Genomic DNA, 10916 nt, shown 5'->3' on the forward strand with positions numbered 1-10916 from the left:
TGACTTGCGTCAACAATACGTTTAAAAAATATAATTAACATTGCAGTTTAACAATCATATTAGTATTAATAGTTTATAGATAAGCGGCGAGTGGCGTTGACTTTATATGGCGTAAATTATACACATGTGAAGTGGTGCTAGCGCCACAGCCATACAAAGTCTATGGAGGAGATAGGCGTCTGCGCCAGGTCTCCACCACACAATGCTTGTGAATAAAGCCCTTCTTCCATAGGGATACGTAAGTATCCGATACTAGTGCTGTGTACTCATGTCGCAAACAACTTGTTATGTACAGTCCACTCCAATCATTGTTGAATTTGTCAAAAATACTTCCATAATCTCACTTGTAGCTGTTGTTTTTATATCCTGTCATTCTTTGTTGACTGTTTTGTTTCTAGCATTGATCTAAAGTACACGCATTGTTACAAAATGTCAGGCACAAGTGACGCCATGTTTAAAGTCTCGACGACGTGAGTGGGAACAACCACAAATGTCTGGTCTGGTGAGTTTACAAAAAACAAATGTGTTCCTTTGTACAAACCTCCGCGCACAAATATGGCAGTAGTTGCCAAGATACTTCAATCATAGAGTATTGGATATTATGTATACGTATCTCCATGGAAGAAGGGCCTAATAGAGCCCTTAATAAAGTACCGGTTTATCTACTAATGATTTAAAAATCCGACAGACCATAAGTAGAGTGATGAACATCCTTGTTTGTGGGAACCTCCCTTAATAATGGGTACTTTTACAATTAATACTGATCAAAGTAATTCGCTTCACTCATGATACTATCATAAGTAGGGTGATGAACATCCTCGTTTGTGGGAACTCTCTTGGAATAGATACTCTCTACCACTAACACTAATCAAAATCATTCACTTCACTTAGGATAACAGCAAAATCATAAGAAGGGTTATAAACACCCTTGTTTGTGGGAACATCCCATGGAATAGGGTACTTCCTACTACTATAACTAATCAAAGTCATTCGCTTCACTTGCGATCACATCAAGTACAAGTACAAGTGCTTCAAGTACACATCTTTTTAAATATGTATACATTTTGATTGCAATATTAAAGGCAACATAAAATAAAAACTCCAATGCAGCAGTCACGACTTTTTAGTATAATTAAAAGAACATTGACTTTTCAAACAAAGACTTATTGACCATTCAGACAAATAACAGAGGTGTTCAATGGAATGAGAGTTAATAATTCAGAGAGAGTTAAATGAATGTTGACCATTTCCACAGAGGCATATAATTTTTAAATGTATGTTTACCCTTCATACAGAGGGTGACCGGGTATCTCATCAAAATGACAATTCAACACACCTACAAAAAGTGATATAAAGTCATGAAAAGTGATGAAACAAAAAATAGTAATAGGTTACGTAGGTAACTTTTAAACCTAGTTTTTGTTTCATCACTTTTAATGACTCTATATCACTTTTTAAAGGTGAGTTGAATTTTCATTTTGATGAAATATCATGGAACCCATACAGAGATATTTAATAATGTAAATAAATATGGATCATTCGCTGAAAATGTTAAATGAAATGACCATTCATTTAGAGGTGTATAATGAAATGACATTGACCTTTCTATGTTGCTGTAGTTGCATTGTTTTCAAGATCTAAAAACTATTCATTGGCAAGCCTTGATTTAATAAACACAGTTGGAAATAATTGTTAAATAACACTTTGGAAACATGAAAAGTAATCAAAGATAATAATATAAACCAAAATGATAAACAAAACAGAAAGGTTAACACAAAATAAACTATTGATAAACCAAAAAAAAAGTGATCTATGGCTCTAAATAATAATGTGTTAAACAAATAAGCGGAACATATTAAAAAACAATATTAATTAATACCACATAAAACAAACAAAAACAATATGGATATATCCGTACATGCATTAAAACAGGTGCAGAGTGTGAATAATACATAGATTAAATAAATTCCTAGGTTAATAATGGCCGTCTGAATATATTGGTCAATTATTTCACTTTTAAAATGGTGGCCTTTTCAACGTAATCAATGCATTTTGACACAGTGTAAGATGTTGAGTGAAACTTGATGGATCGGTTCCATGATAACTCAACACACCTTTAAAAAGTGATATAAAGTCATTAAAAGCGATGGAAAAACTAACTTATACGTATCTTATTTAACCTAGTTTTTGTTTCATCACTTTTCAAGACTTTATATATCACTTTTTAAAGGTGTGTTGAAATATCATTTTGATGGGTTATCCGGTCACCGATGGATCACTTACGAGGGGTATTTTTACAAAACTGACTTATTTATTCCACTTGAACAAAAGTTTTGTCGGGAAATCGCAAAAAACTGATAAAGGTGTCAAAATATGTGATTTATTATACAGGGTTTTCCAATAAGAGATGTTATTTTGAATAGCACGCTATTTCGGTAAATGTTACTTTAGAAGCTGTCATTTTTTGACATTTGACAAGTAGAAACTACGCAATTAATAAAAATGGAACAATACACGCCTCAAGAACGCATTGAAATTATTGAAATTCACTTGAGTGAATCAATTGCAAATCATCTTGAGTGATGAGGCCCATGTCCACCTCGGTGGCTTCGTCAACAAGCAAAATTGTCGCATCTGGGGATCGGAAAACCCAAGAGTTATTGTTGAAAAACCTCTCTATCCTCAACGTGCGACTGTTTGGTGCGGTTTATGGTCCATCATTGGACACTTGAACCTTACTTTTTCGAAAATGAGGCTGGAGCAACAGTTACGGTGAATGGATTAATCGAGAGATGATGAATGATTTTTTATGGCCGGAATTGGATGGTATTGATCTGGACAACGTTTACTTTCAACAAGACGGCGCTACGTGCCACACAAGCAACGAAACCATTGATCTTTTACGATTGAATATCAAAATAACACCTCTTATTGGAAAACCCTGTACTTTAATAATAATATTCCATTTGAATCGTAAAATGTAATGAGATATTTACAATTTACGTTTGTAATAAGTCTGTTTTGCAAAACGATCTGGGAATAATCATGTTTTGCAACTGCTTTGGAATAAGTCTGTGTTGCAAGACAACCTTGGAATAATCCTGTTTTGCAACCAACTGCCTTGGAATAGGCTGACTTTGAAACCTTTCACATAAATCAATTATTTTATCACATTACCAAATGCTCTGTTTCTATTGGCTGAAATGGAATGAACCTGTTTTGATAGTAATATTGGATGGAATAAGACGAGTTTGCTATAAACAGTAAAGTATTTAAAGTTCTTACTGGAGTAAGTACTTTTTGCCACATCGAATTGCAAACAATATTGTGTTCAAAATTGGAATAAGTCAGTTTTCTAAAAATACCCCCATATGCAACATTCACGCCGATGAATCACATACGCGACAGCCACATACATTCAATTGTATATGTCAAAAATTTCAAAAGCTTGTTCCTTTGGGATACAGACATTAGTCAATAAGTGACGGTGTCATAGAGAGGTATGACATTCAAATAGATTTTGAGAAAAAAGAAAAATAATTATCCCAAATAATTTAATTTTCTTACAACAAACACTATTATTCATGTTTATAATGAAATAGGCTGATAACTATGTATTTTCAGTAATGTACTCAAATAAAAGCATATTGTATTTTGTAAACAGGAGTGCTCTCGATAGCAGGATACCAGTTAAATTTCAGTATCATTCATATTTGACTGTCACATTGTGAAGCAATCCATGCCCCAATTAATAAACCATAGGTGAAAAATAAAGCAGAAAACTCATAGTCAAACTAAATAAAAATAATATATAAATATAATTATGATAAACAATATAAGAGAAGAAAATTAAATTTCATGAAGGGTGGTAAAAATTCATTCAATAGAAAAATTTCTATGGTGATACTTAGGACGGGTTGTTTCACAGAATTGAAACAATTCATCAAATTTCAAAGTTAATTTTCAAGTTCTGTTACTATTTCAGTTCTGTGAAGCAGCTGGCCCTTAATGATATAGAAACAGAACTTGAAAATTAACTTTGAAATTTTATGAATTGTTCAAATTCTTTACAACCCGTACTTAGTTACATTTTTTTTTTAAATTGATTTGAAATGAAAAACTTTGTTCTAATCTTTCAATTTTGGGAATTTGTTGTTCAACCATCACAAAAATCATAATAATAAATGTTTGCCAGAAAGGCAAATTAAACAAGTTTACATTTCGGTTTGGCTAAAAAAATAGTGCATTTATTTTAACTGTCAAATATTTTTTCATTGTTCATATAATTTTTTCAAACTTTTTTCAAGCAGTAATAAAAAATGAACTAAGGTTAGGATAAAATGAGATGAGCAACTGGTACATAGATCTTATTTATACATACATAAATAATATATTAAGTGGTTACAGATTAATAAAAAAAGTTACATATTTTATTTGATTATTGGTTTGGGGTGTTTCAAGCTCTGTTACATTCAATCGACAATGTTTTGAATTCTTGAAACTGTAACCATCCCCGTTAAATGCAAGTTCTCGGCTCGCTTCAATGTATGATCAAACATTGATCAGCCGACAAACACAACGGTCATGCTGTTAGCTTGACAGCCAGTCACAATTTGTTAAAAAGCTGAAAAAAGCCTGTTGTTTACGGGGTCGGTTCAAACTGTCAAAATATCTAAATGAAGTTGCTCGCCGATTTGACAGTCAACAAAAATGTGACCAAGGCTTGAAATATCCCAACTATAGGCTAACGGTCTCAACCGATCAAATGTGGAAAGGCGTGGTTGTGGTAATGTCAGATATTAAATCGACAGTGTCCTTACCAAATGAATTCTCTGCAGTGCGAGCAGAAGGTGGGCTGACGCAGGAACGTGGCCATGAACTTGTGTCCGTTGACCTGGTGCACGCGCCGCCGCATGGCGCCCCGGCGGCGGTTGAAGCCGGCGCGCTCCTTGAACTCGCGGCCCGCCCCTCCCTTGCCGCCGCCCTCGCTGCCCCCGCCACTCTGGGAGCCCCCACCGGCCCCCGACCCACCGGAGCCCACGGAGACTGAGCTCACACTGGACGCCTGGGACGTCTCGGCTGAAATAATATAAGTTCACATTTTAAAATGTAATCATTAAATTTATTTAAACTATATATGGGTGGCTAGTAGAAAACAGGATCCGTGTAAGGATGCAGTTGGCTTAGTGTAAGGAAGGAGAATAATATGTGTAAAGCGCCCCTGAGGTAATTAACTCACAAAAGCGGCGCTATAAAAATTGTCCAATATTATTATTATTATTATAATGCACTCTTCATTTAGGTGTATTATATTGCTGGATATTAAAGTGCCGAGTCTACAGTCACTCAAATGGGCGATAACCATTAAGCGTTCTGACTGTCACCAAGAAAAGTTATGCGTTTCGTGTATAGGTAGAAACCAAAGCAGGGCGACGCTGTGCGTGAATGCAATTTGCAGTAGTATGGGTGAACAATCTGACGACACGCGTTATGCGCTCAGTTTCATACTAATAATAGTTCATGGTTCATCTCCTTTATTTCTGTTATCTATGGTGGAAACAGTTCTACGTTATGCAAACATTGAAGGTTACAAACAAAAACAAAAAAAATTACAGATGTAATTCTTCAAGTTATAGACATGTAAGACAAATAAGTAGCCTCTCTTGACAATTTCTTCATCTTAGTATGGTTGGAGAGTTGAAGGTAGCTTTATGAGGATGTCGAGATTTTTTTATCCGCTTTGACAGCTTTTATCGTTTGACAGCATTATCCGCAACGTTATTTAGCATGGTTGTACCCCTAAAGAACCGGCCAAATGTTATGCCGTTTAGAGCTGCATTTACATAAGACAGCCCTAGTCTGCGTCATGCACACACAGCTACAGTGACTCCACTGGCTGAGATTCAACAGTATCCAGATTATCCCGGAGAGTTATTCAATAGATAGTAAAGTTATATTTAAAAAATATATATATCGTAAACACGCCAATAAAAAACATCAGAAATAGTTAATTACCTTGTGAGTTCCATTTTAAATCTATGCGAACGTGAAGTCTTCCCTGGGGTTCTAAATCAACCTGCAAACAAAACACGAAACCAAATTATTATTGTTTAAGAAGCCTGGCCAACGCAAGCACATCACTGCAACTTATAATAAATGCACGATTTATACACACTTCATTCTGCAAGGACATGTAATTTATTTTTGGCCCACGACTGAATATGTTTTCACGTTTTAAATAGTTCATTGTTACGGTGGCCGGACAGAACATTGTGATGGTTTCGTGGTTCAATTCATAATTTATTATATTGACGAGATATTTTTCTCAAAACGAAGCGTGGACACATGCTGACACTGATATAGTGCCTCTCCCTTATCTTACTGCCGTAAATGACAACTAATTCTTAATTATACACAAGCGATGAAGATATGCCAAGTCATAGGTGTAGTCTGATTTAAATAGCATTATTTCATTCCTATTTATGGAAAATTGGTATTTATCACTTAAAAAATACAAAAGAATTTGCTGGGGCAGTTTAGTAATGTTTCAAAATATAAAACTTTATAATAGTAAAAATGTATTATATTAATATAATTTTATTAAATATAATATAATTTTATTAAACTATATTACATTAACTTTATTTTATCAATTTTTAAGGGTAATATATTATATTAATATTATTTTATCAGCTTATTAATGGAAATGTATTATAAAAGGTGTCCGGGTATCCGTAAAGTGCGCTAACTTCGGGAGGTGATTCTACATGATAGTAAAAAACATAAATAACTTTTTTCGAAATTCTTACATTTTAAGGTAGTTTTTAGGTTAAAAAGTTGAATTGTTTGTATGGGAAAAATGGATATTCTTCTTCTTCTTCTTCTTCAATGGCGCTACAGCCCATTTCGAGCCTTGGCCTCCTTTAACATGAGCCTCCACCGCCCTCTGTCCTCGGCCGTCGTCTTCCAATCTGCAACATGGAGTAGTCCTCTGGCATCTTTCCTGACATCGTCCTCCCATCTCAGCCTAGGTCTGCCCGCCTTTCGTTTGCCTCCCGGGTGTCCTGTTAGAACCTTCTTTGGTACACGTGTGCTTGGCATTCGGTGCACATGTCCGGCCCATCTTAGTCTTTGGAGCCGTAAATGAGTAGAGAGTCTGGGAGCTTGGTAGATGTCATATAGCTCCTTATTGTGGCGGATTCTCCATGCCTCTCCCTCTCGCACCGCTCCTAAGATTCTTCGAAGTACCTTTCTTTCGAAGGTGTCCAGCCGTTCCGCAGACTTTGCTGTCAGTGTTCCCGCCTCACATCCATAGGCCAAGACCGTTCTAATAATTGTTTTATACAGGGTTATTTTGGTTTTCCTATGGACGTTTCGGGATTTGAACACTGGCAGCAACGCGAAGTAAGTGTTGTTAGCGGCTGTGATGCGCTTTCTTACTTCTACTGGGTCTTCGTTGTCCTGCGTTATGATGGAGCCCAGGTAGGCAAACTCTTCGACCACTTCAAAGTTATAGGAGTTTTTAAAATTCACTTTATCTTTTATTCTGCGGTGTGGGGTTCTGGTTTGCATCATGATTTTAGTTTTGTTCTCATTGATTTGCAAGCCCACCTCTCTTGCTGCAGTCTCCAAAGGGTCAAACACCTCTCTTACAGCCTGTAAGGATCTTCCAACAATGTTAAGGTCGTCTGCATATCCAACTATTTGATTGCTTTTGTAGCAAATGTTTGAGTCGGTAGCAATCATTGTCTTCCTCACGACGTGCTCCAGAACTATATTGAAGAGAGTGGGAGCTAAGCCATCACCTTGTTTCAGCCCCTGGGAGACGTTAAAATCCTCCGTTGTTTCACCTCCTATCCTTACTCGACATCGTGATCCAACCATCGTTGCTTTTACAAGCTTGACTATTTTGGGCGGGATACCAAAATTTAGGAGTATTTCATATATTTTCTCCCTATCTATACTGTCATATGCCTGTTTGAAGTCAACAAATAGTTGATATATATCTATATCGAATTCCCAGCATTTTGTCAGGATTTGTCGAGTAGTAAAGAGTTGATCAGTGGTGGATCTCCCCCTCCTAAAACCTGCCTGATACTCTCCCAGCAAGTTCTCTGAATGACGTTCTAGTCTTTCTTTCAAAATTGTTGTGAAGATTTTATACGCTGTACAAAGTAACGATATTCCTCTATGATTTTCATATTTCAATTTGTCTCCCTTTTTATGTATGGGGCATATTATACTAGTTTGCCACTCTTCTGGTACTCTTTCGGCGGTCCATATTTTAACAATAAGATTGTGTAGCAGGTTTTTCAGATCTTCGTTTCCATATTTATAGAGCTCTGCCGGGATATTGTCTCCTCCCGGTGTTTTATTGTTTTTCAATTTATTTAGGGCAGCCCTTACTTCTGCCACCGATGGTGCTCTAGTCGTTTCATCATTATTTAGCTCCTCCGGAATGTGAGTTGGTTCGACTGTCAGGTTGTTATTGGGATTCAAGAGCTGTTGGAAGTATTCTTTCCACCTAGTTTTAATCTTTTCCTTATCTCCTATTATGTCTCCATTACTATCTCTGCACAGGGATGTGTTGGGTTTGAAGCCCTTTTTAAATACATTGACGCCTTTATATGCCTCACGTGGATTGTTATTAACAAAATCATTTTCCATTTTCAACAATATGTTGTTAAAATATAGTCTCTTCTTTCTTTTAATCAAATGGTTAGCATCTCTTCGTGCTTGTTCGTAGGCTTGTCTTTTTGATCTTGTTCCTCTTTCTATACATAATTTTCTTAGCTCATTTTTCTTGCAGACGCTCTGTATGCACTCCTCATCGAACCAGGGATTTCTAACCTGCCTAGGTCTATTTCCAATGCCTGATTCTGCCGCTGTCAGCAGTGCATCTCTCAGACTGGTCCAATCCTCTTCTAAATCGTTTGAGGAGAGCTGATCACTCAGTTGGTTTGGTAGGTTTGTTGACAGTGAGTCGTGGTATCTATCCAATCCTTCTGGTGTTTTAAGAGCATCGATGTTTAGCTTTGGGATACTTGGCTGATTTCCTCTTCTATCTCTTGCTATTCTGCATCTATAGCTGGCTACTACCAAATAGTGATCCGAATCACAGTTAGCTCCTCTGTAACTTCTTACATTTGTGATACTGGTCGCCCCTCTTCTTTCAATTAGGATATGGTCTATTTGATTATGGTATCTGCCGCCAGGTGATGTCCATGTCCATTTATGTATATTCTTCCTTGGGAACTGTGTTGAAGCTATTATCATGTTTCGTGATTCTGCAAAGTCAATCACCCTTGATCCGTTGTTATTGCTTTCCATATGAAGACTGTTTTTTCCTGTAACCTGTTGGTGTGCCGGATCCTGACCGATTTTAGCATTAAGGTCTCCAATAACCATTTTAATATCATTGGATGGTATGGTGTCATATGTCTGCTCCAGTTTGTTATAAAATGTATCCTTAGTTGCTTCATCTTTGTCTTCTGTCTCAGCGTGAACATTTATGATGGAAATATTAAAGAATTTGGTTTTTATGCGGAGTATGCATATTCTTTCGTTTACAGCCTTAAAACCAATTACTTGATTCTTTAATCTTTGATTAACGATGAAGGCTACTCCGAACTCATGGTGTTTTTCATTGCCACTGTGCATTATTGTATGCGTTCTAGTATCAAATGTATCAGTGCCTATCCATCTAGTTTCCTGCACTGCTAGTATATCTATGTTGTACTTTTCCATTTCTCCAAGTACTTCTCCGAGGGCCCCACTTCTATACATCGTTCTTACATTCCATGTTGCCATTCTCAAGTCCATATTTCGATTGCCAAGTTGTCTGCCGGGTGTTTTCGCTGTCCGAGGCTTAGTTTCCGGTTTCGTAATAATGTTGTTTTTACAGGGAGTGGTTATTAGCCATTCGCCCAACCCCTTACTGGAGGCGAGGGTTTTTCTGTAGGGGTTTTCCTTCCCTTAGCTGGGGTGTTCTGGTTTTATGGCGCCAAAGTTTCGCCATTCGCCCCCTCTCTGTCAGCTATGACCTCAATGGTGGGATGGTCGTCCCACACCGGTGATCACATTGCCCAGGGATCGCGGGGCCATGATGACCGCTCGTGGACGAGAGTTGGACTTGTTGGTAGTGCTGCTGATGCAGCTATGTCATTTGTAGCATTTCTTGAGGCGCGCATCATCCAGCTTGATGTGTCCCGCCACGACCTACCAACCCTTCGACCCCCGGATATTCTTCTATGGAAAAAAATTTTTGTACGGGAAAAAAAAGTTGGAATTTCGAAAAAAGTTATTTTTCTGTTTTACTTCTACCATCATGTAAAATCACCCCCCTAAGTTAGCGCACTTTACCCCCGGTCACCCTGTATTAATATTATTTTATCAACTTAATAATTGAAATATATTAATATTATTTTATCAACTTAATAATGGAAATATATTAATATTATTTCTATTAAACAGTCACATAAATTAGTTAATAAACAAATAAATAACCCTGATGAAAAATTTATTGTATGGGTTTTTACAAACCTCAGTCAAGGCTAAGTGGTCAAGTGATTTGGAGCCGCCGTATGATTTGCAGTTGAAGGTTCAATTTTAGTTGTATGTAGTTAAAAACACATATATGACAGTAGAAGAATATCGACATGACTATTTTTTAACCACCGAGAATAGTATATTCTCATACAATTTAAAAGACAAATTAATATTGTTTTCCTTGCCACTTTTATTGGATAGTGATGCGTGACTAGAACAATGGTCATTATCAATGTCAAATTTCTTGTAAAAATACAAATAAAAATGATCAAAGCAAAATATATTTGAATTTCTTTAGATGAAATGTAACAACATATTGTTTAGTATCTAGGCATGACTGAACAGTGTCATTTAAAAAATAATATATT

The 10916-nt window shown here is 36.6% G+C and overlaps 1 protein-coding gene across 2 annotated transcripts in view; it reads right to left on the reverse strand.

Annotated features, from left to right (window-relative positions):
* Positions 1–10916, reverse strand: part of Pkc98E (Protein kinase C) — a 44346-nt gene that overhangs the window by 23132 nt on the left and 10298 nt on the right. For both annotated transcript variants that reach the window (XM_089640932.1, XM_089640933.1), the window contains exons 4-5: positions 6016–6076; positions 4821–5079 (exon numbers count right to left, since the gene is read on the reverse strand). In XM_089640932.1, coding sequence (XP_089497058.1) covers positions 4821–5079; positions 6016–6076 — 320 coding nt within the window. The remainder of the gene's footprint in view (positions 1–4820; positions 5080–6015; positions 6077–10916) is intronic.

This window comes from Hesperophylax consimilis, chromosome 16 (genome assembly GCF_061612785.1).
Source record: "Hesperophylax consimilis isolate HC1 chromosome 16, BYU_Hcon_1.0, whole genome shotgun sequence".
Lineage (NCBI taxonomy): Eukaryota > Metazoa > Arthropoda > Insecta > Trichoptera > Limnephilidae > Hesperophylax > Hesperophylax consimilis.